Source organism: Mustelus asterias, chromosome 2, assembly GCF_964213995.1.
Source record: "Mustelus asterias chromosome 2, sMusAst1.hap1.1, whole genome shotgun sequence".
NCBI classification, from domain to species: domain Eukaryota; kingdom Metazoa; phylum Chordata; class Chondrichthyes; order Carcharhiniformes; family Triakidae; genus Mustelus; species Mustelus asterias.
Genome location: NC_135802.1, coordinates 101,625,741 through 101,652,529, shown reverse-complemented (window position 1 = coordinate 101,652,529; position 26,789 = coordinate 101,625,741). Strand labels below are relative to the sequence as shown.

The 26,789-nt window shown below is 42.9% G+C and overlaps 1 protein-coding gene across 1 annotated transcript in view; it reads left to right on the top strand.

Moving 5' to 3' along the window:
- nek10 (NIMA-related kinase 10) overlaps nucleotides 1-26,789 on the top strand; it is a 229,702-nt gene that overhangs the window by 178,396 nt on the left and 24,517 nt on the right. The window contains exons 25-27 of the mRNA XM_078200564.1: nucleotides 1,252-1,435; nucleotides 2,143-2,229; nucleotides 11,824-11,955. Coding sequence (XP_078056690.1) covers nucleotides 1,252-1,435; nucleotides 2,143-2,229; nucleotides 11,824-11,955 — 403 coding nt within the window. The remainder of the gene's footprint in view (nucleotides 1-1,251; nucleotides 1,436-2,142; nucleotides 2,230-11,823; nucleotides 11,956-26,789) is intronic.

Below are 26,789 nucleotides of genomic sequence, written 5' to 3'. Positions count from 1 at the left end.
GCAAACTACCCAGCCTTCAGGAGAACAGTGACCAAGACACCACACAACCCTGCCACAGCAACCTCTGCAAGACGTGCCGGATCATCGACACAGATGCCATCATCTCACGTGAGAACACCATCCACCAGGTACACGGTACATACTCTTGCAACTCGGCCAACGTTGTCTACCTGATACGCTGCAAGAAAGGATGTCCCGAGGCATGGTACATTGGGGAAACTATGCAGACGCTGCGACAACGGATGAATGAACACCGCTCGACAATCACCAGGCAAGACTGTTCTCTTCCTGTTGGGGAGCACTTCAGCGGTCACGGGCATTCGGCCTCTGATATTCGGGTAAGCGTTCTCCAAGGCGGCCTTCGCGACACACGACAGCGCAGAGTCGCGGAGCAGAAACTGATAGCCAGGTTCCGCACACACAAGGACGGCCTCAACCGGGATATTGGGTTTATGTCACACTATTTCACATAAATATTTCTGCTTTTTTCCTCCTGAGTCTTTATCATGCGATCCTAGAATCAGAATTTATGTCACACTATTTGTAACTCCCACAGTTGCGTAGACCTGCAGAGTTTCACTGGCTGTCTTGTCTGGAGACAATACACATCTTTTTAGCCTGTCTTGATGCTCTCTCCACTCCCATTGTTTTGTTTCTTAAAGACTGGATTAGTTGTAAGTATTCGCATTCCAACCATTATTCATGTAAATTGAGTCTGTGTCTTATAAGTTCTGTTTGTGAACAGAATTCCCACTCACCTGAAGAAGGGGCTCAGAGCCTCGAAAGCTTGTGTGGCTTTTGCTACCAAATAAACCTGTTGGACTTTAACCTGGTGTTGTTAAACTTCTTACTGTGTTTACCCCAGTCCAACGCCGGCATCTCCACATCATGTTCAGTCTGACAGCTGTGTCTTTCAGGACCCAGCATGCTCGAGGCTCACATATTTTCAGCCATCACCACATTCTTCGCTTTCTGGTTGGCCGTCTCTGCTCTTTGCTCTCAGCAAAGTGAAACATAGAAACCAAACCTGGAGTATCTTCACAGCTACTGCCAATTCTGTTTTTAATTTAATGTTGCACTGTGGGGATTTCCTTTGATCAACCAGATATAATTTATATGTTCAATCATTCATTATACATGGAACTTCTGAATGTCTTCCACAACACTAAGGCTGCAGTATGGAGTTGCTATATTGTGTGGTAAAATGCTAAATTATCTTTCTGCATTAATGTTTACCTTCTTGAATTAAAGCAGCATAATGATAAGTCAAGTCTGGGAAGCAGCATTGGAACAGCCAGTCTGAAAAGTGAGTCATCAGAAACAAGTGATAATCCATTGGATGACATACACACGCTGCACGTTAAAGATGGGAATGAAAGACTGAATGATGCAGTATTTATTGGGAACATTAATTCTGCAGAAAACACAGAAAAAGGTATAATTGGGATTCTTAACAACATTGAATGGGTAGACATGTAGTTCTCTAAATGGTTAACCCATCTAAACTGTTACTTAATACAGAATTAGTAATACAAATAATTTGGTTACAGTATATATTGTAAATTTTGACATTGAAAATATAAATGGTCAAATAATATTTCAGAATTTTTTTACACAATTAGAATATGATAATTTACAATGTTAGTGCATTAACAAAGAAGAAAAGTACAGCACAGGAACAGGCCCTTCAGCCCTCACCAATCAAATATTAGTGATCTATTTTCACAGCATCTTTAAGGATATAAGTTATTACTTTAATGATCATACTTGCTAATGTAAAATGATTCTCAGAGTAAGGGGAAAACCATTTCAGAGTGAGAGGAGGAGGAATTTCTTCACTCAGATGCTGAATCTTTGGAATTCTCTACCTCTGAGGGTTGTGGGAGCTCAATCATTGAGCCAGTTCGTGACAGAAATGGATAGATTTTTGGATGCTATTGACATCAAGGAATATGGGGATGGTGTGGGAAAGTGACACGAGGTAGATGATCCTCATGATCTAACTAAATGGCAGAACAGACTCAAGGGACTGAATGACCTACTCCTGCTTCTTTGTTCCTATGTTATTTACCTAAGATATTAATATTGCTCTCGTATGCCCTCATTTTAAAAAGTGTCACTTTTCTTTCTGTTGTATTGTAGGTGTATATGCAGAACTGGATGATGAATTGAACATTTCAGATCACTCCAGCAGCTCCAGTCCTAGCCCCATAAAGGATTCTACCCTGAGTAAGTGTAATAGGGAAAAACACACCAATCTTGAACCTCCCATGCTGTTGCAGCCGGCCTCAACACAGCCACGCCTCTAGCCCCGTGGCCAATTGCGAGCCCCACACCACCCAAAAATATTGCCCCCGCTGCCTAGACCGATCACACCCTCTCCACCGATCAAATGCAGAGCAGCAGCGAGTCCCCCATCCATCCCCCACTGATTGCATGCAGAGTGGCAGCACCCTTCCCCCCACTACCTGATCAGGCTGCCTGGCATGGCCCCTCCCCTTCAGGTCCTGCCTGGTGGGCAATGCCCAAGGAGCACCCCACTCCTTTCCCTCGACCTCCCCGAAGGGGAAAACCTCAATGGCCTCCGGTTCTACCAGTGAGGCCAACATGACTGTTCCCCGTTCGTGGGGAGCAGGTGTCTTCCTCGCCAGAGAGAAACTTTCCCGGTGAGGTCACAAAGGCATGTGTGCCCAGACGATTGAGTGCCAAGTTCATGTAAATTAGAATTGTAATATATTTGAATAAACTATTTAGCCTCTTGCCGGAAATAACCAAGAGGCTGATCATGCCAAATATCCAGTGCGGGTAAGATTGCGAGAGCTGAGAAATAGGGCTTGACCCTGATTTCTCGGCTCTCACGCAATTTTACCCGCTCGCTCTGCCCATCGATGGGCGGGGCAAGCCGGTAAAATTACGGCCAATGGATTTTTAACCTGTAAGCGATGGGGTCATAACTTGGGAAAGCAGAGAAGGGAGCTCCTCACTGTTTGATTGGCAACTTTTCCAGGTTACTGGCTGATTCAGAATGGGTCCTCTGGCTGGAGAAATGTAACTAGCAGGGTGCCACAGTGGTCAGTCCTCGGATCTCAACTGTTTACAATCTATATAAATGATCTGCAAGCAGGGACAGAGTGTAACATAGCAAAATTTGTGGATGATACTAAAATAGGTGGGAAAGCAGGCAGTGAAGAGGATATAAAATTCTACAGATGGATAGAGATAGGCGAGGAGAATGGGCCAGAATTTGACAGTGTTTAATGTAGATAAGTGTGAAGTTATCCATTTTGGCAGAAAAAAAACAGAAAGGCAAATTATTACCTAAAAGGAAAGCAGATACAAAATGCATCCGGGCACGGGGATCTCGGTGTCAATTTTCATGAATTGCAAAAAGTTGGCATGCAGATGCAGCACTTAATAAAAATGGCAAATGGGATGTTGGCATTTATTGCAAAAGGACTGGAGTATAAAAGTAGGGAAGTGTTATTGCAATAGTAGAAGGTGTTGGTGAGACCACATCTGGAGTATTGATGCGCGTTATCACACACAAGGCTTGAGATGCTCAAGGAAATAAAGGCTTTTATTTACTATTACAACGAAGCTACCATATATAGTACACGATCCCAGACTGAGGGGTCCCAAACAGAGCAGTGACCTTTATACCACTCCCAGGAGGCGGAGCCCGACTGGGATGTACCATAATAACTATAATACAGGTGTAACAGCCCAACCCTAACCCCAACAGCAACAAGTAGAACAACCCATCCCTAACCCCAACAGCAACATATATACATACTCGTAGTACTGGCCAGACCCTGGCTCAGTACTACCTAGTGGGAACCAACGATGGTTCACCACAAGTATTGTGTCCAGTTTTGGACTCCTTATTTGAGGAAGGATGTGGTGGCATTGGAGGCAGTTCAGAGGAGGTTCACCAGATTGATTCCGGGGATGAAAGGGGTTGATGTATGAGGAGAGATTAAACAGTTTGGGCTTTTACTTGCTGGAGTTTAGAAGGATGAGAGGGGATCTGATCAAAGTGTATAAAACTTAAAAAGGGATTGATAAAGTAAATGTAGACCAAATGTTTCCTCTTAAGCAGCAGTCTCGAACAAGAGGTCACAGGTATAGGTTGAAAGGCAGTAGATTTAAAACTGAGATGAGGAGGAACTACTGCTCACAGAGAGTGGTGAATTTGTGGAACTCGTTGCCCCATAGCCCAGTGGAGTCTGAATCGTTGAATGGTTTCAAGAAGGAGATAGATATATTTCTAATAAAAAAAGGAAAGAGAGATATGGGGAACAGGTGGGGAGGTGAATTTGAGACCAGGGAAAGATCAGCCATGACCTAATTGAATGGCAGAACAGGCTCGAAGGGCTGTATTTGTTTACTTCTGCTCCGAGTTCTTATGTTCCTATGGTCATTCACAGCAGTTGACATCTTCGAGTGGAATGGTAAACCACATTTAATCTTAGTTGATTCATATTCCAGGTGCTCTCTGGTGAAAACATGACCCCACCTGCCTGACCAGTGCCTCCAGTCAGCGTTGGTGAAGCAGAGAGTCCTTTCACTTGCTTGATGCATCATTTTTGACCCCAAATGTTTCAAAGTGATTGTCTAGTAGCCTGCAGTGCATTTCTACAGCTTCCCTTTTATGGGGATTGCGCCTTTAAAAGGGGAAAACTGTCATAATCTGGGTTAGTTCAGAATGCCAAATGCCACCCCGCTGCCAGGAGTGTTTCACTCCAGCGGGGTTTACAGTAGCTCCCCACTTGTGGGGTGTTGGCTTTCATGTTAGCTTCCTCCCTGTAATACTGCTGCGACACCAAGGGCAAGGGTTGTTACTGTCCCAGAAAATTACAAACAATTCTTTTACAGTTGATGCAAACTCTTAAAAGTCCTTCCAAACATACTAACAGATTGCATAGGCATCTTAAAGAAATTACAGATTTTCCTTACTATATTGCTTCCAGATCAAAGGTCACTTTGCCGGATCAGTTCTCCCCCCCCATCTTTTGAAAAAATAATATTCCACTATAATAAAGTTTTCTTTAAAAGTGTTTGAAATACAGCAAGTTCTTCACATCCTAAACACTTTAACAACTAGTGTATTACATTTACACAGATAACAGCAATGATGTATTGTATTTACAAAACAAGATTCATCATAACATGGGAGTGTTGTCTTACAATTTTATAAAACCCAATGCATTCACTTGGCTCCAAAACATGGCTATTGTCCCTTGATCTTTAAATTATCAACAAGGCATCCTCAAACACATTATTTCAGCTTCCAATAGATACAATATTTAGTCTAAATGGCTGCAGCAATGAACTCTTGATTTCAAACCCTTCTATGAGTTATGGTTTATATAGATTAATGCCTTTGTTTTGTATTCTTCATGTTACTTTTGAAAAATCTGTATCGAATTTTGGGTCTTCAGAGCCTTAGATTTGCATTCATGAAGGGTTCAAAAGTTTTACAATTTGTTTGGTATGGTTAGTTTTGCCAAGACCAACATTTGTTGCAAACCATCTGACTGTGAATTGGGATCCAAGGAAAAATCCCCTCTTGTATTGCTTCTTACTTACCCTTTGGATCTGGCAATTCCCTTTGTTTTCCTTTAACACAGGGTGAGCTGGTTAGATGGATACAGAACTGGCTTGGTTATAGAACAGTAAGAAGTCTCACAACACCAGGTTAAAGTCCAACAGGTTTATTTGGTAGCAAATGGTATTTGCTACCAAATAAACCTGTTGGACTTTAACCTGGTGTTGTGAGACTTCTTACTGTGCTTACCCCAGTCCAACGCCGGCATCTCCACATCTTGGTTATAGAAGACAGAGTAGTGGTGGAAGGGTGTTTTTCAGAATGGAGATCTGTAGCCAGTGGTGTTCCGCAGGGATCAGTGCTGCGACCTCTGTTGTTTGTAGTGTATATAAATGATTGGGTGGTCTGATTAGTAAGTTTGCGGATGACTCGAAGATTGGCGGAGTTGCTGATAGTGCTGATTGTCAGAGGATACAACAAGATATAGATAGATTGGAGACTTGGTGCAGAAATGGCAGATGGAGTTTAGAATCATAGAATCCTTACAGTACAGGAGGTGGTCATTCGGCCCATCATGTCTGTACTGATCACAATCCCACCCAGGCCCTACTCCCGTAACCCCACGCATTTACCCTGCTAATCCCCTGACACTAGGGTCAATTTAGCATGGCCAATCAACCTAACCCACACCTAGGACCTTTTGGGAGGAAACCGGAGCACCCAAAGGAAACCCATGCAGACAGGGAGAAAGTGCAAACTCCAGCTGATCCACGTAGGATCTGAGTGCTCGTTTGGGTACCCCATCCAGGCCAGTCGCTTTCCGTGGGTTGACCTTTGAGAAAGCTGCTCTGACATCTGCAATGGTGACTTCAGATACAGATTCATTTGAGGTTTCAGGGGTGGAGGGCATGCTCTCGCTGATCTCTTGCTCAAAATGGGCGTAGAATGCATTGAGCTTTCCAGGGAGGGGTGTGTTGGAGCCGACGATTTTACATGCCTTCATCTTGGAGCCTATAATGTCTTGCAGACTTTGCCATATTCAGTGGGGGTCCATGTGGCTAGCCTGGGACGGTACTGTCTTTTGGCATCTTTGATGGATCTCCTTAGATCATATCTGGCTTTCTTGTACAGGTTAGAGTCACCTGACTTGAACGCTTCAGACCTAGATTTCAGCAAACAGTGGATATCCCTGTGCTACCATGATACTTAAAAATATACATGCTGACACTGAAGAAAATGAAGATCAGGAATTTAAAAATGGAACAGAGTCTGATTCAAACAGTGGAAACTCAGATGACAATTTAGTGACTAACAAAGAAAAGTACAGCACAGGAACAGGCTCTTCGGCCCTCCAAGCCTGTGCCAATCATGATGCCCGAACTAAACTAAAAAATAAACCTTCTGCCCTCACTCAGTCCACATCCCTCTATTTCCTCCCTATTCATGTACCCATCCAGATGCCTCTTAAATGTTACTAATGTGCCCGCTTCCACCACCACCTCTGGCAGCGCAGTCCAGGCACCCACCACTCACTGCATAAAAAACTTCCCCGCACATTCCTTGAAACTTTCCCCTCTCACCTTGAACCTATGCCCCCTTATAACTGACACTTCCACCCTTGGAAAAAGCCTCTGATTATCCACCCTGTCTATGCCCCTCATAATTTTGTAGACCTCTATCAGGTCTCCCCTCAGCCTCCATCTTTCCAGTGAGAACAATCCTAGTTTATTCAACCTCGCCTCATAACCAACACCCTCGAGACCAAGGAAATTCCTGGTGGACCTTCTTTGCACTCTCTCTAAAGCTTCCATGTCTTTCTGGTAGTGTGGTGACCAGAACTGCTGTAATACCTTGGCCTAACCAAGGTTTTTTACAGCTGCAACATGATTTCCCAACTCTTGTAGTTAATGCCCCGGCTGATGAAGGCAAGCATGCCATTGGCTTTCTTAATTACCTTGGCTACCTGTGTTGCCACTTTTAGGGAACTGTGGCACACCCAGATCCTTCTGTATGTTAATGTTCTGAAGGGTTCTATCATTTGCAGTATAATTCACATCTAAATTTGATCCTCCAAAATGTAATATCTCGCATTTGTCTGGATTAATGGTGGCACGTTGATCTAGAGGTACGATTCTCGCTTTGGCTTTATGAAGTGAGAGCTTGTGTGAGGTGCTAGGTTCAACTCCTGGACAAGCCCTCACTGAGCTGTTATTTCATGTTGGCACAATGGTTAGCACTGCTGCCTCATAGCACCAGGGTCCTAGGCTCAATTCCGGCCTCAGGATTGTCATCTTAGTTTCCACTGTTTGAATCAGACTCTGACTCTGTACAGTTTTTAAATTCCTGATCTTCACTTCCTTCAGTGTCAGCATGTATTTTTTTTAAGTATCACGGTAGCACAGGGATATCCACTGAACAGGGATATCCACTGCTTGCTGAAGTCCAGGTCTGAGGTGTTCAAGTCAGACCACCCTGACCTATACAAGAAAGCCAGGTACGATCTAAGGAGATCCAGCAAAGATGCCAAAAGACAATACCGGACCAAGCTAGAGTCCTAGGCTGGCCACACAGATCCCCACCGAATATGGCAAGGTCTGCAAAACATTACAGGCTACAAGATGAAGGCATGTAAAATCGCCAGCACCAACGCACCCCTCCCTGAAAAGCTCAATGCATTCTACGCTCGTTTTGAGCAAGAGTTATGGGCGGCACGGTAGCACAGTGGTTAGCACTGCTGCTTCACAGCTCCAGGGACCTGGGTTCGATTCCCGGCTTGGGTCACTGTCTGTGTGGAGTTTGCACGTTCTCCTCGTGTCTGCGTGGGTTTCCTCCGGGTGCTCCGGTTTCCTCCCACAGTCCAAAAGATGTGCAGGTTAGGTTGATTGGCCATGCTAAAATTGCCCTTAGTGTCCTGGGATGCGTAGGTTGGAGGGATTAGTGGGTAAAATATATGTAGGGATATGGGGGTAGGGCCTGGGTGGGATTGTGGTGGGTGCAGACTCGATGGGCCGAATGGCCTCTTTCTGTGCTGTAGGGTTTCTAAGGTTTCTAAGGTCAGCGAGAGCATGCCTGTATCTGAGGCTGAACCTGTATCTGAGGTCACCATTGCAGACGTCAGAGCAGCTTCCTCGAAGGTCAACCCATGGAAAGCGACTGGCCCGGATGGGGTACCCGGACGAGCACTCAGATCCTACACGGATCAGCTGGATTATTTGCAGGCATCTTCAACCTTTGTTTACAACAATCTGAGGTTCCTATCTGCTTCAAGAAGATGACCATCATCCCGGTACCAAAGAAAAGTGTGCCTTAATGACCATTGTCCGGTGGCTCTGACATCCATCATTATGAAATGCTTCGAAAGGTTAGTCATGGCATTAATCAATTCCAGCCACCCGGATTGCCTGGATCCACTACAGCTTTCTACTGCCGCAACAGGTCCATAGCAGACACCATTTCCCTGGCTCTGCACTCAACCCTGGGACACCTAGATAACAAAGACACCGATGTCAGACTCCTATTTATTGATTACAACTCAGCCTTCAACACCATTATTCCAGCGAAACATATCTCCAAACTCCGTGGCCTGGGCATCGGTTCCTCCCTCTGCAACTGGATTTTAAACTTCCTAACTCACAGACCACAATCAGTAAGGATAGGCAACAACACCTCCTCCACGATCATCCTCAACACCAGTGCCCCACAAGGCTGTGTCTTCAGCCCCCTACTATATCCTTATATACCTATGACTGTCTGGCCAAATTCCCCTTCAACTCGATTTTCAAGTTTGCTGACGACACCACCATAGTGGATCGGATTCCAAACAATGATGAGACAAAGTACAGGAATGAGATAGAGAATCTGGTGAACTGGTGCGGCAACAATAATCTCTCCCTCAATGTCAACAAAATGAAGGAGATTGTCATCGACTTCAGGAAGCATAGTGGAGAACATGCCCCTGTCTACATCAATGGGGACAAAGTACAAATGGTCGAGAGCTTCAAGTTTTTAGGTGTCCAGATCACCAACAACCTGTCCTGGTACCCCCATGCCAACACTATAGTTAAGAAAGCCCACCAACGCCTTTACTTTCTCAGATGACTAAGGAAATTTGGCATGTCAGCTACAACTCTCACCAACTTTTACAGATGCACCATAGAAAGCATTCTTTCTGGTTGTATCACAGCTTGGTATGGCTCCTGCTCTGCCCAAGACCGCGAGAAACTACAAAGGGTCGTGAGCCCAGTCCATCATTCAAACCAGACTCCCAGCCATTGACTCTGTTTGCACTTTCCACTGCCTCAGAAAAGCAGCCAGCATAATCAAGGACGCCATGCATCCTGGACATCGTCTCTTCCACCTCTTCCGTCAGGAAAAAGATACAAAGGTCTGAGGTCACATACCAACTGACTCAAGAACAGCTTCTTCCCTGCTGTCATCAGACTTTTGAATGGACCTACCTCGCACTAAGTTGATCTTTCTCTACACCCTAGCTATGACTGTAACACTACATTCTGCACTCGCTTTCCTTCTCTATGAATGGTATGCTTTGTCTGTATAGCGCACAAGAAACAATACTTTTCACTGTATACTAATACATGTGACAATAATAAATCAAATCAAAGCAAAGCACAGTGGTTAGCACTGCTACCTCACTGTAGCAGGGACCCGGGTTCAATTCTGGCCTTGGGTAACTGTCTATGTGGAGTTTGCATGTTTCCCTGTGTCTGCGTGGGTTTCCTCCAGGTGCTTCGATTTCATCCCACAATCCAAACATGCAGGTTAGGTGGAGTGGTCATGCTAAATTGTCCCTTATTTTCAGGGGGATGAACAGAGCTAAATACATGGGGTTACGGGGATCGGCCTGGGTGGGATTGTTGTCGGTGCAGACCCAATAGGCTGAATGGCCTCCTTCTGCACTGTAGGAATTCTATGATTCTAAGTCTTTTAAAAATGTTTCAATTAGCCAAACATACTCAGCGTTCTTCATTACAATTGAATTCACCTCATCCTGTTCAAATTCAGGACTTTTAACTCCACATTTTTCTCCATGATCTAACCCTTCAGTTTTCCAGGAGACACAAGTTTAACACTGCCTCCTTAATGCAAACAGTTCATTTTTCTGTCAAGTAAAATCCTCTTTAGCTTCTCTAAAGAACTTTGTTAAAGTTTTATCAATGTTCAGCTAAGAAAACATGTTCAATTTCATTCAATTCACAAATTTTCATTTTTCTTCCTCCCATTGCATTTGGACTTGATTTAGTTTCATTTTAACAAGAGATATGACCTCTTTGGTTGTAAGCTTTAGTTTACATTCAAGAATACATGTCCTTCCTCACAACATTATCGTGTTAGCTCTGTACTCAGCTTTTCCACTCTCTTTCAAAGCACATTTTTCCATTTTACATCAGCAGCTTTCAGTACTGTTGATATCTGCTTTGCCTCATCTTGCTCATGCTTTTTCTACATTTTAAATTCAACTGGATTTACATCATCTCCAACGACCCTTAACAGTTAATTATCAGCCTGTTGTTCCAATGTCATTTTTAATTTAGCAGGCTGAGTTTCTGACTCAGGCAAACTCGATAGGGTCTTTTAAGAGACTTCTGGATGAGTACATGGGACTTAATAGGATTGAGGGTTATAGGTAAGCCTATATATAAGCCTAGGTAGGTAGGGACATGACCGGCGCAACTTGTGGGCCGAAGGGCCTGTTTGTGCTGTATTTTTTCTATGTTCTACTCACTGAGTAAGCTGAACTGTCAGAGTAGTCTTCTAAATTGATTTTTCACTCATCAAATTCAATTCTATTCTGTTCTGTTAGTGATTTTTGAGTCCTTGCTTTCTAAATGTTGTGAGTTGATTAAAGTTATTTGCACACTGGTAATCTCAGTATCTTCATTAGTCTGCTATCGGAAATGTCATTATCATTGTATTTGATGTGTAAGTGAGTGCTCCGAAGAAGTGCCCAGATGTGAACATTAGTTAAGGACAGAATGCGTTTCGATGTCTCCTTGGTTGTGTACTGCAATCAGATCTGGGCTGAATTAACACCAACATTAATATAACAACAGTCAGCAACTTCAAAAGCAACTACTTGGGTGAAATACTGGAGCATGTTGCAATCTCAATAATACTGGATAATATCTCAATTAATATATATATAATCAATCCTTTTTCATAAATAGATTGAAAATATCTGATCAGTTATCTAATTTATTTGAGGATTGTAAACCAAATCCACAATCTTTTGTGATAGATTATTGTTTTCTTTACAGGTCATAGTTCTTCCTCTAATTTGTTTAGTCAGGGAAGATTATCTCAATCACCATCCAGTGCAGAAGCAGCACATCTAAGCAACAGTCTTCAATCATATTCCCTTGAAAGCTCTGGCTGTGTTGATATAACAGGTGATTTTGTTTTTGTCAATTTATTGCAATAGTGAAGTATTTGGGCTTGATTTGTTTGTCTGAGAACTAAGTTTTGTTCAAAGAAAGAAAAAATGTTTAAAACTAACTATCATCCTGTACGTTACAAAGGTGACGAGATTTGGCACAAGCACATTGGATACTTTTATCACCCAGACAGTGAAGACTATTTACTTTGATCTCATTTCCTTAGTCTTATTAAAATAACTCGCCATACCTAGTTTATTCTCCAAGTATGACTAGTTTACCAAATATAGGTAGATACATTGCGAATATTTCCATAATATTAAAGCAATCCATTACACGCATGTCGTAATCTCAGTTATAATTGATACACTCATGCATTAATCTCAGATATATTGCAGGTGTTGTAAGGAGCATCATTTTAAAATTTCATAGTTCATTGTTTAAAGATTGTTCACAAGTACTGCTATGCTTGAAAATTATTCAACAAGTTACTTATGTAGCCATTTTTTCCTTCTTTCATGACAGCACCAATGTTACAGAGGCAGAGGGTTATGATTACCAAGTACCTATTGCCCTCTGTTCTGTCACCAAAATAGCCTTTCTTTGTGTGAGTGTACACAGTGATTGGTCTCATAGCTAAGCCACTGAAATCTATATATGGTACATGTTTCAGAAAGCATTGCTAGATAATGATTAAGGATGATCATTAGATCATTTCTCATTGGATCATGGATATTGTTGCAGAGATGGTGGCATAGTAGTAGTGTCACTGGACTGTTAATCCAGAGACCCAGGCTAATGCTCTGGGGATATGGTTCAGATTCCATCACTGCAAGTAGTGGAATTTAAATTCAGTTAATAAATCTGAAATTATAAAGCCAGTCTCAGTACTGGTGACTGTGACAACTATCAATGATTGTTGTAAAAACCCATCCCGTTCACTGATGTCCTTTAGGGAAGGAAATCTGCCATCCTTACCTGGACTGGCCTATGTGTGACTCCATACCCTCAGCAATGTGGTTGACTCTTAACTACCACTGAGGAAACCACTGAGTTCCAAGGCAATTAGAGATGGGCAACAAATGTTGGCCTTACCAGTGGAACCCACATCCTATGAAAGAATAAAGGATATTTCCTCTCTAGCCCATGGGACTAAAGCCATTTAGTTATGGAAAATATGAATGTGGCTTCTTGTGGGAGTGGAAGGCTATAATGATAGTGGAACAAAGGAATGAAAGTTGGTCATTTAGTCCCTTGAGTTTGTTCAGCCAGCCATTGAAATCATTGCTGATCTGTGAGCTAATTCCATATACCCATCTTTGCCCCAAATCCATCAATCCCAGTTTTAAAATTAAAAATTGATCTCCATGATTGCCATTTGCACAGGAGAGTTCCAAACTTCTAACCAAATTTGTGTGAAGAAGTATTTCCTAATTTGGCTCCTGACAGGTCAGGCTCTAATTTTAAACTATGTCCCCTGATTCTAGACTCCTCAGCTAGCAGAAATGGCTTCTCGCTATCTACCCAATTAGTTCCCCTTAATATCCTGAAAACTTAAATCAAACCATGCCTTAACTTTCTAAATGCCAGGAAATACAAAGCTATTTTGTTTAGTCGTGCTTTGTAGCTTAGCTGTTGGAGTTAAGGTACCAATCCAGTAAATATTTTCCGCACAGCTCGCACTCTAATGTGAACCTATTCTTCCTAAGGTATGATAACTAGAACTGCTCATAATACTCCAGCTGTGGTCTAACCAGAGGTTTGTGTGGCTGAAGCATGAATTCTACCCAGTTGCATTCGATTCCTCCAGATATATAAAGCCCTGCATTCCGTGAACTTTTTTGATTATTTTTTGCACCTGTTCATGACATTTTAAATGAACTGTGCATCTAGACTCCCAAGTCTCTTTGGACCTCCACTATTTGTAGCTTTTGACCATTTAGAAAGAATTCCATTACATCCTTTACATGTCTAAAGTGGATAACCTCACAGTTTCTTACATCAAAATCCATTTGCCACAGCTCTGCTCATTTACATAGTCTATCCAAATCACTTTGTAATTTTACACTTCCATCTCTACTGCTGACAACACTATCTATGTTTGTTTCAGAGGTGGCTCGGTGGCATAGTGGTTAGCGCTGCTGCCTCACCGTCAGGTTTGATTCCCAGCTTGGGTCACTGTCTATGTGGAGTTTGCACATTCTCCCCGTGTCTGCGTGCGTTTCCTCCGGGTGCTCCGGTTTCCTCCCACAGTCCAAAGATATGCAGGTTAGGTTGACTGGCCATGCTAAATTGCCCCTTAGTATCAGTGGGACTAGCAAGGGTAAATGCATGGGGTTAAGGGGATTGGGCCTGGGTGGGATTGTGGTCGGTGCAGACTCGATGGGCCGAATGGCCTCCTCCTGCACTGTAGGATTCTATGATTCCATGAAATTTGGATATGTCTTTTTATTCCATCATCTAAATTGTTGGCAAATCTGGAAGATAGGTGAGACCCACCACAGATCCTTGGGGCGGCATCGCTCGCCAGATCCCGCCAATTAGAGTATATGCCAATTATTCCTCGTCTCAGTCTCCTTCCACTCAACCTATCTAGATCAATAATTTGCTTTCAAATTCAGTAAAAGTTCTTTCAAATTTAATCTTGAAGAAGTTATAAGGTAAAAGAACAGTTACATCATAATTCCCAACTATTGGAAAATACACGTGATGTTTGTTAGAATGTTATTTGTTCTAAGTTTTGTTGTGGCAGTGGTACTTTTTGTTGTTACATTATTTCCTGCGTATTATGGGACACGTTTTCTGGGATTTTGCACCTGCATTCTCCGCGAACACAAATGGCGACCTGAGTGCAAAATCTAGCAAGATTCAGAAAACAAGAATCTCACTGGCGAGATCTTGTTTTCCCATTCTCCCCACCCCCCACTGCCAGGAAGGTCGGGAATTTCATTTCAATGAATTTCAATATAATTAGCAGGCTTTCCCGCCATATCGTTCCCCCACATTTGGAATTCATCCCTCACCGAGGTGACGTCACATTAGTAAGGTTTTCGGAAATGGGAACCAGATGAATAGAACCCGTTTGGGGAGGGAGGGGAGGGGGGGGGGCGGGGGGGGCAAGTATAGCCCCTGGGGGGAGGGGGACATGCCCGGTCAGTACCCTAGCACTCTCCTATGTCATCCTGGCACTGCCAGGGGGTACAGCCAAGGGGCCCACTTCGGAGCTCCAGTGGGGTTTTCCCTTTTCTTTTGGGGAGGGGCCATGTGCATGTACGGGGTTCCTCTTGTGCACTGGGGGATGGGGGGGCGGGGGAGGTGGCAGGGGTTCCTGTGTCCATAAAGGTGGAGGTACCCCGTGGCCATGGGGTGGGGGATCCCCCATTTCCATGAAGTGTCTCCTTGTGTGTGTAGTGGGAGGTGTTCTTGTGTTTTATATCAGAAATCGGGGTGCCGACATGGGCCACGCCCTTAGAGCTTTTTTTGTAGAGTTCTAGATTATCTGGAGAGAAAACTCGGCTGTGCACCCTGCGAGCTGCATTCTGCTTTTCTCACCTCAGGCAGCACTCTGTGTAGAGAATGGAAAACTCCACCCATTGTTTTAAGAGAAAAAAACAGGTGGTGAATTACTCACCGCAGGATTTCTGTAGGCTTTTATCATCATAGTATTTATATGGCTAGTCCAGTTCAGTTCCTGATCAATGGTAATCCCTATTATTAATATCCTTAAGGTTACCATTGACCAGAAACTCAACTGGACTCACCTCAAACATAGTGGCTACAAGAGCAGGTCAGAGGCTTGGAATCCTGCAGCAAGTAACTCACCTCCTAACTCCCCAAAGGCTGTCCACCATCTACAAAGGCACAAGTAAAATGTGTGATGGAATACACTTCAACAACACTCTAGACACCATCCAGAACAAAGCAATCTGCTTGATTGGCATCCCTTCCACAATAACTCCCTATAACACCAACAATCATTGGCAGCAATGTTTGGAAGGTGGGTTCATGTCATGCATCTTGCAAGATGCACGACATGAACCCACCTTCCAAACCCATGACCACTAACATCTAGAAGGATAAGAGCAGCAGACCCATAGGAACACTACCATCTGGAATTTTCCATCCAAGTCACTCACCATCCTGACTTAGAAATATATCCTTCACTGTCGCTGCGCCAAAATCCTGGAACTCTCTCCCTAACAGCACTATGGGTGTACCTACACCACATGGACTGCAGCGGTTCAAGGCAGCAACTCAACGCCACCTTCTCAAAGGAAATTAGGCTTGGGCAATAAATGTTGGTCTAACCATCGACGCCCACATTCCATGAATGAATAAAAAAAATCTGTAATGGAGAATATCTTTCAGTATTATGTGCTGTAATTATACTCATCTATGTAGTTAGAAATGCATGGATTAATCAGGGACAATCAGCATGGATTTAGTAAAGGTAAATTGTGTTTACAAGTTTGATAGAATTTTTAAAAGTCCTGACAAATGGGATAGAGAAATGGATTGCTGTAATTATATATTGTTGAATTGTATATAAATGTATGTACTAGAGTTTAGGAGAGTAAGAGGTGACTTAATTGAAACATTTAAGATCCTGGGGAGTCTTGACAGGGTGGATATGGAAAGGATGTTTCCTCTGTAGGAGAATCTAGAACTAGGGGTCACTGCTTAAAAATAAAGGGTCACCCATTTAAGTCAGAGATAGGAGAAATTCTCTCTCAAAGCGTCGTAAGTCTTTGGAGCTCTGCTCCTCAGAAGGTGGTGGAAACTGAGACATTGAATGTTTTTAAGGCAGATGGTAGATGGATTCTTGATAATCAAGGGGGGAGGTGAAAGGTTATCAAGGGTAGGCGGGAGTGTGGGGTTGGAAGGCAGAGCAGGCGCAAGAGGCCAAGGGGCCTACTCCTGCTTCTAATTCATGTGTCCGTAGATATAAAACTTCCAAAGTCATTTTTGGAAGCGGTATTAGTTTTTGGCTAAAATATGACTCTGAGGTTCTATAATGTTTCTTCACTTGCTTTTGCTGATGATATAGCTCTTCTATGAGCGATTCTTATATCAGCATGATTAAAAATCTCTCAATCCGTGAGAGATTTTGCAAAAAGACTGGCCTAAAGTTAAAGCTTTAATATTAAGAAAGCACTAAAGAATATAACATTCTACTTGAACAACAAGGGTCCAAGGAAGATCAAAGGTAGTGATCTCAAATATATTACACTAGATGATTTAAAAAAAACCTCGGAGTGAGGATTAATGGGTGGGGCACAGAGAGGACACGGAGTGCTGAACTTCAATTGTGTATTAACAACTTAATGTTGAGTCCCCCGAAACCTACACATTTTGATATTTTAAAAACCTTTTTTATCCCCATTAAAACCAAGTGATAGTAAAAATGGAAACTTCCTAAAATACTTTAATCAAGTTGGAGGGCATTGCTAAAAAAAGTTAGAAAATTCTACATCTGGGATATTTCAGATGGTATTTTATATTCTAAAGGAAGAAATGGTGGCTTGGGATTACTTAGATTGGAAATACAAATACCTTGCGATATGTAGAAAAACTTAATGATAGATGAAGAGGTAAGGCTGTTCCTTTGACTGGAGAAAAGTTGAAAGCGATGTCTCAGAAATCAGTGCTGAGTCCAGTTTTGTTCTCGGTATTTATGGTGCTTTGGGATAAGGAAGGAAAGCTGGATATTTGCTGGTGACATTAAAGCGGGTTCTCTGTGATGGGTATCAAAAGTTAAGGGCAAACTCTAGAATTCATATTTTAGCATTCCCATGCAGTTGCAGGCTCCAGTCACTGGGCGGTGCTCTGGAATAGTTGCTTATCATGATGTAGTTGCAGACATTGATCATTAGTTATTGACATGGAGCCAATTTCTGATATCTATATCCCAACTTGGTATCCACTTCTCCCACTGGTTGGCAATTTTCCCTAATGTATTGAGTATTTAAAACCTGATGATCAGATAAATGAGCTACCAACGAATTACTTGCTCATTTGGGACATCATGCTAGTATCACCTGGTTTTGTGTTGCAGCCTATCTAAAACTAACCATTGCTTCATGTTATAGTAGCCCTGTCCGTTCTCATTGCCCTCAACTCACCATTTTAGACCAATACCTGCTATTTCCTTAAATGTATTAATTTTCTAATGCCTGTTTTATTATTGATTTATCAGTTTGCACCTGACTATTTATAATATGTCAAAAATGTTCTGTATCCTACATACTGTCAGTGCAAAATTAATCTTGCATTCCTACATTGCATTTCTGGAGTCATGCTTTTCTTTATTATCAGTTGTGGCTCAGTTGGTAGCAGTGTCAGCTCAGTAAGGATGTGTGGATTTAAATTCCATTTCAGGAGCTGAGCACAAAAGTTAAGGCTGGCACACCAATGCATTACTGAGAGAAGTGCGGCACTGCTGGAAGTGTTGTCTTTTCGATGAGACATTAAACTGCCTGTCTCCACTTTCAGGTTGTTATAAAGTTTCCAAGACACTGTTTTGAAGAGGAGCAGGGAAGTTATTCCTGGTGCCCTGGCCAGTAATTATCCTTCAGTCAACAACCCCAAAGAAACAAATTAGCTGGTCATTATAGAAACATAGAAAATAGAAGGAGGAGGCCATTCGGCCCTTTGAGCCTGCTCCGCCAATCATTTTGATCATGGCTGATCATCAAATTCAATATTGCATTGCTGATTGTAGGAGTTTAAGAGCTTGCTATACTCAGATTAGCTGCATGTTTCCTACATTACAGAAGTAACTACACTTCAGAACTATATTGGCTGTAAAGCATTTTGAAATTTCCAGTGGTTGCGAAAAGTGCCATAAAAATGCAAATCTTTCTTTCATATCACCATTTATAGAGTAATGGATGCTTTAAGGACACGCACGATGAATAAACCAATATATTTTAGATAATTCTTTAGTATTAAACAGTTGCGTTAATAAAAAGCCAGGACAACCATGGAAATAATCTGTGGGTAAGTTTGTGAACAATAGATGTTATCCACAGGCAAGATCATGGAATAGAGCTGAGCTAACTCTCAATGGGAACCAAGATCAATCGTAACTTTGTTAGACTGTTGTAAACAGGAGTAGGGAACTGGTGTTTCTGTTCAAAGTTGGAATAATGGGTGTTTCGGAGGGACCATTAACCATCAAGGATGACATTTACCTCCAGTGTAAAAATACACTCCTTTGTGTTACAAGTCCGTGGTCAATATAAATATGCCAGCAGTTTGGTGTGTGTGTGTGTGGGGGGGGGCGGGAGTAATTGGACAGGAGGCTGCAGGAAAGGGCCCCACGACATTCCTGCCCTGGCCTGATTGAATTTGGGTAGAAAGCTGAAAGGCAGCCTTCCTAATTGGATACTATAGTGTCCAATTACGAAGGCTGCCTTTGAGCTTTCTACCCAAATTCAATCAGGCAGAGGCAGGAATGCCGTGGGGCCCTTTCCTGTAGCCTCCTGTCCAATTAATCTCCCCCATACCAAACTGCTGCCAGGAGGGCTTTAAAATCCATTCCCTATGTCAAGGGTTGCATTTAAAGAAGCAAAGATAGGTCGGAATGTAAATTATGAGGGGGCATAAGGAGGCTATAAAGGAACATAGATTAATTGAATGGCAAAAATCTGGCAAATGGAGTATAATATGGAGAAATGCAAAATTGTCCATTTTGGCAGGAAGAATAAAAAAACTGCATCTTATCTCGATGATGAGAAATTGCAGAGCTCTTGAGGTGCAGAGAGATCTGGGTGCCCTAGTACATGAATCACAAAAGACTATAATGCGAGTACAGCAAGTAATTAGGAAAGCTAATAAAATGTTGTTTATTGTGAGGGGAATTGAATTAAAACGTAGGAAGGTTATCCTTTACTTGTACAGGGTACTGATGAGACCACATCTGGAATATTGTCTACAGTATCGATGCCCATATATAAGGAAGGACGTATATGTGTTAGAATCAATACAGAGAAAGTTTACTAGATTAATACCAGGAATGGGTGGGTTGTGTTATGAGGAAAAGCTGGACAGGCTAGACTCCTATCCCCTGTAGTTTAGAAGAGTAAGAGGCAACTGGATTGAACTTTAAAATCCTGAGGGGACTTGAAAACTGGACACAGAAAGGATGTTTCCTCGTGTTGGGCGAACTAAAACTTGGTCACTGGTTAAAAATAAGAGTTTGCCCATTTAAGACTGAGTTAAAGGGCAATGGAAGCAGAGTTTTTGAATATTTTTAAGGCAGAGGAAGATAGATTCTTGATAAGCAAGGGGGTGAAAAATTATATTTGGGGGTGGGAGGTTACAATCAGATCAGCCATGATCTTTTTGAATGGTGGAGCAGGCTCGAAGGACCTACTCCTCCTAACTGGTATGTTCGTGTAGTTTGCTGATACATTTGAGGGAGGAAATGTGAGAATCAAAACAAGATAGGCAGCTAGTAAACAATTTTTCAGAAACTACCAGGAATATAAGAAAAAACCTTTATTGCCAATTTGGAGAATTTGGAAATTGTTTTATGATTAAATTTTACCTTTCGATGAGGTAATTTTGTTTGTAGAATTTCAGATGTATTATAGATCAAAAAAAGGCTAATAATTCATGAAACGTTTTGGGTGGAATTTTACTGGCTCGCCCCACCCATCGATGGGCGGAGCGAGCTGGTAAAATCACAAGAGAGCCAAGAAAAAAGTTTAAATTAAAGTTTATTTATTAGTGTCACAAGTGGTCTCACATTAACACTGCAATTAAGTTATTGTGAAAATCCCCTAGTTGCCACACTCTGGCACCTATTTGGGTACACTGAGGGAGAATTTAGCATGGCCATTGCACCTGACCTGCACGTCTTTCGGACTGTGGGAGGAAACCGGAGCACCTGGAGGAGACCCATGTAGACACGGGGAGAACGTGCAGACTCCGCATAGACAGTGACCCAAGTTGGGAATCGAACCTGGGCCCCTGGCGCTGTGAGGCAACAGTGCTAACCACTGTGCCGCCCACAATCATGATCACGCCCGATTTCTCGGCTCTGGAGATTTTATGAGAGCCAGATTTCCAGCGAGGTCATCCTCTCACCAGAAATGGGCAAGAGGCTGAATAATTTATTAAAACGTATGGAAATACTAATTTACATCTGTTTTGGGAGCCCTGCGCTCAATCATCTGAGTTCACTTGCCTTTATGGACTCGCCGGGAAAGGTTCTCTCCGACAAGGAAAACACCTTCTCCCCATGAATGGGGAACAGTCGTGTTGGCCTTGCCAGTGGAACCGGAGTTCATTAAGGCTGAGGGCAAGGGGGTGCCCCTTGGGCAGTGCCAGCCTGGCAGTGACATCTTGGCCACAGCATTAGTGCTGATTTGTTTAAACTAATCTACATGTAAATTGAAGTTTCCCTTTATTACTGAATTACTCATGCTACATGAATCTCTAATTTCCTGAGTTATACTATGCCCAGCATTACCACTACAGTTTGATGGCCTATAAACAACCCCCACCAATGTTTTATGCCTTTACTGTTTCTTAGCTTCATCCAAACCGATTCTACATCTTGATCCTTTGATCTAATATCCTCTCTTATTAAAGTACTGACTTCATCACTTCTTAAGATTTCTATCCCATCTCCTTTTCCTTTTCCCCGTACTTCCTAAGTGTTGAAATCCTTGGATATTCAGTTCCCAATTTTGGTCATCCTGCAGCCATGTCTCCATAATGGCAATTAAATTATACTCATTTACTTCAATTTGTGCAATTAAATTATCAACCTTCTTGTGAATAATGTGTATTCAGATAGAATGCCTTTAATTTTGCTTTTTTAACATTATTCTCCAATCTGATTCTATCTAGAAGTTAAAGAGAGTACATTAAGTAGTAAAGGCAGTGTCAGTAATCCTAGTACCAGACAGATCAGGCATAAGCAGAACAGAGAGCAAGGAAAGTCCAGATTAAACTGCATTTACTTCAATGCAAGAGGCCTGACGGGCAAGGCAGATGAACTCAGGGCATAGATGGGTGCGTGGGACTGGGATATTATAGCAATTACTGAAACATGACTAAGGGAGGGACAGGACTGGCAGCTTAATGTTCCAGGGTACAGATACTATAGGAAAGGTAGAACAGGAGGTAAGAGAGGAGGGGGAGTTGCACTTTTGATTAGGGAAAACATCACGGCAGTACCGAGAGGGGATATATCCGAGAATTCGGCTACTGAGTCTATATGGATAGAACTGAGAAATCACTTTGATAGGGTTGTACTGTAGGCCCCCAAATAGTCAGCGGGAAATTGAGGAGCAAATATGTAAGGAGATTACAGATAGCTCCAAAAAAATAGGGTGGTAATAGTCGGAGATTTTAATTTTCCCAACATTGACTGGGACACCCATAGTATTAGAGGGTTGGATGGAGAGAACTTTGTTGAGTGTATTCAGGAGGCATTTCTCATTCAGTATGTGGATGGCCCGACTAGAGAGGGGGCAAAACTTGACCTCGTCTTGGAAAATAAGGAAGGGCAGGTGACAGAAGTGTTCGTGAGGGATCACTTTGGGACCAGTGACCATAATTCTATTAATTTTAAGATAGCTACAGAGGATGATAAGTCTGGCCCAAAAGTTAAAATTCTAAATTCGGGCAAGGCCAATTTTGATGATATCAGACAGGAACTTTCAAAAGTTAATTGGGGGAATCTCTGGGAAGGTAAAGGGACATCTGGTAAGTGGGAGGCTTTCAAAAGTGTGTTAACCAGGGTTCAGAGTAAGCACATTCCTCTTAGAGTGAAGGGCAAGCCAGGTAGAAGTAGGGAACCCTGAATGACTCTGGATATTGAGGTCCTGGTCAAGAAGAAGAAGGAGGCACATGACATGCATAGGCAGCTGGGATCAAGTGAATCCCTTGAAGAGTATAGGGGGCGTAGGAGTAGAATTAAGCGAGAAATCAGGAGGGCAAAAAAGGGGGCACGAGATTGTTTTGGCAGATAAGGCAAAGGAGAATCCAAAGAGCTTCTACAAATACATAAAAGGGCAAAAGAGTAACTAGGGAGAGAGTAGGACCTCTTAAGGATCAACAAGGTCATCTATGTGCGGATCCACAAGAGACAGGTGAGATCCTAAATGAATATTTCTCATCAGTATTCACTGTTGAGAAAAGCATGGATGTTAGGGAACTTGGGGAAATAAGTAGTGATGTCTTGAGGAGTATACATATTACAGGGAGGTGGTGCTGGAAGTGCACCAAGGAAGATAAATCCCCGGGACCTGATGAAGTGTATCCCAGGACATTGTGGGAGGCTAGGGAGGAAATTGTGGGTCCCCTAGCAGAGATATTTGAATCATCGACAGCCACAGCTGAGGTGCCTGGAGATTGGACGGTGGCAAATGTTGTGCCTTTGTTTAAAAAGGGTTGCAGGGAAAAGCCTGGGAACTACAGGCCAGTGAGCCTCACATCTGTGGTGGGTAAGTTGTTAGAAGGTATTTTGAGAGACAGGATCTACAGGTATTTTGAGAGGCAAGGACTGATTAGAAACAGTCAGCATGGCTTTGTGAGTGGAAAATCATGTCTCACAAATTTGATTGAGTTTTTTGAAGGGGTAACCAAGAAGGTAGATGAGGGCAGTGCAGTTGATGTTGTCTACATGGACTTTAGCAAGGCTTTTGACAAGGTACCACATGGTAGGTTGTTGCATAAGGTTAAATCTCACGGGATCCAGGGTGAGGTAGCTAAATGGATACAAAATTGGCTTGATGACAGAAGCCGGAGGGTGGTTGTAGAGGGTTGTTTTTCAAACTGGAGGCCTGTGACCAGCAGTGTGCCTCAGGGATCAGTACTGGGCCCACTGTTATTTGTCATTTATATTAATGATTTGGATGAGAATATAGGAGGCATGGTTATTAAGTTTGCAGATGACACCAAAATGGTGGCATAGTGGACAGTGAAGAAGGTTATCTCGGATTGCAATGAGATCTTGATCAATTGGGCCAGTGGGCTGACGAATGGCAGATGGAGTTTAATTTAGATAAATGCGAGGTGATGCATTTTGGTAGATTAAACCAGGGCAGGACTTACTCAGTTAATGGTAGGGCATTGGGGAGAGTTACAAAACAAAGGGATCTCGGGGTACAGGTTCATAGCTCCTTGAAAGTGGAGTCACAGGCGGACAGAGTGGTGAAGAAGACATTCAGCATGCTTGGTTTCGTTGGTCAGAACATTGAATACAGGAATTGGGACGTCTTGTTGAAGTTGTACAAGACATTGGTAAGGCCACACTTGGAATACTGTGTACAATTCTGGTCACTCTATTATAAAAAGGATATTATTAAACCAGAAAGAGTGCAGAAGAGATTTACTAGGATGTTACCGGGACTTGATGGTTTGAGTTATAAGGAGAGGCTGGGTAGACTGGAACTTTTTTCTCTGAAGCGTAGGAGGCTGAGGGGTGATCTTTTTGAGGTCTATAAAATAATGAGGGGCATAGACCAGCTAGATAGTCAATATCTTTTCCCACAGGTATGGGAGTCTAAAACTAGAGGGCATAGGTTTAAGGTGAGAGGGGAGTGATACAAAAGGTTCCAGAGGGGCAATTCTTTCACACAGAGGGTGGTGAGTGTCTGGAACAAGCTGCCAGAGATAGTAATAGAGGCGGGTACAATTTTTTCTTTTAAAAAGCATTTAGACAGTTACATGGGTAAGGTGTGTATAGAAGGATATGGGCCAAATGCAGGCAATTGGGACTAGCTTAGGGTTTTTTTTTTAAAAAAGAGCGGCATGGACAAGTTAGGCCAAAGGGCCTGTTGCCATGCTGTAAACCTCTATGACTCTATCTGATGGCTGCCTATGCTTCACCTGTCTTATATTTTTCCTTTCTACTTCCTTTTACCAGTTTTACTTCCCTCGAATCAGTGCTCCCTCTCAGGTTCCCATCTTCTGCCAATCTAGTTTATATCCTCCCCAACAGCATGAGCGAATCTCTCTGCAAGCATGTTAATCCCGGTCTTGCTACGATGCAGCCCATTTTGTGCAGGTCCCACCTGCCCAGAAGTGGTCCCAATGCCACAATCCAAAGATGTGCAGGTTAGGTGGATTGACAATATTAAAATTGCCCCTTAGTGTTGTAGCGTGATCCCCTTTTTAACTCCACCCAACGGGCTCACTTTGGGCTTGGCACACCAATTGTTCAAACCCCACCACTGACCAGGTGACCCTCTCCCTCTTACCGGTGGACTCACAGCCACCTTGCGCCTACTCCGCTAGAGTAGAGAGAGAGAGGAAAGGAAAGCCTCTGCCCACCTTTACCTGGCAGCCTTTCCTGAGTGGGTGGTTTCGAAGCGCCCAGAGTGCCCTCAGTTCTAGACTCCGGAATTATGGTGAAGGATATTTAATATTGTGACTTGGTCAGAGATCATTGGTGAGAAATTGCAAAGATCAAAACGGACTCCAATGGAAGTCAAAGATATATATATATTTGTTAAAACATCAAGGTCAAGATCACCAAACACCAGGAAAACAACACACAATGCCTTATGCTCTATAAGACTATAGCTATGGAAGGAATACTAAAACGGGCACAACGAGAATGCTTACTTTACACAAGTTTACCAGTGTCTTAAACTATGAAAGGTGCATGCAAAAGCCCCCCCCTTTCCCCAAAGCCTCATCCACTATGATGATCTCGGGAACTTCGCGAATTACCAGAGGATACTCACAATCCTAGTTTAAATTGCTCAGTGGACTTCGGGCTGCATGCTGGAGACGAACGAGAGGCAGGAACAGGAGAAGAGAGAGGAGAGAGAGACCAGAGCTTGCTTGTCCCTTTTTAAAAACCTGAACCAATGATTCTCTCACACAAAACAGTTTCTGATCATTGGTAGTTTCGATTGACTGGAACAAAAGGGCCGGAACTGTCGGGACCGCCCTTAATCGATATTTTAATGTCTTTTAAATGTTCTCTGAGTCATCCTGATTGGAATCCCATCAGCGAGCTGAGTCTTGATATTGTCCGTGGATGGAATGATCTCTGTTCTCATTGTCTTGCTGCTGGGCTATTTACTCCTCATCTGCTGGCCATGGTTTCTCCTTTGTTTCCTGTTGATTAGATCATCCCTGTCTCGACCTTCTCATTATTCCCAGCCTCTTGCATATTCATGTGGCTGTATAGTTCCTGACAACCAACCGGCCATTTTCCTTATCCCTGGGTTCTTTAATCATGGAGGATTTGCCCTAAAACTTAGTGTTCAAAGATATACTGGTTAGGTGGATTAGCCGTGATAAATACATGGGAATGGGCCTAGGCAAGATGTTGTTTCGGGAGAGTCGGTGCAGATCCAATAGCCGAATGGCCCCCTTCTGTACTGTAGGGATGCTATGATTTTATGAAAACATGATGCCCTTCTTCCTACACCAGTTCTCCAACCATGTGTTAATTTGCTCAATCCTCTTAGTTCTATGCTCACTAGCAGGCAGTACTGGAGGTAATCCTGAAGTTACTGCTTTAGAGGTCCTGCTTTTCAATCTCCTTTCTAACTCCATGAAATCTGCTTTCAAGATCTCTCCCCCTTTCCAACCTAAGGCATTAGTACCAAAGTGGAACATGACCTCTGGCTGTTCACTCTCACCAGAAGATTGTCCCACTGCTACTCCATAACATCTTTGACCCTGGAAATCGGGGAGGAAACATATCATCCTAGATTCACTTCTGCATCCACAGAAACACCTGTCTAATCCACTAACTAATGAACCCCCAGCACTAGTGCTCTTCCCCTCTTCTTCCTCCCCTTCGAGATAGCTTTGGTGCCACAAACGTGGCTCTGGCTTCACTCCTCTGAAAACGGAAAACTGGTTAATAA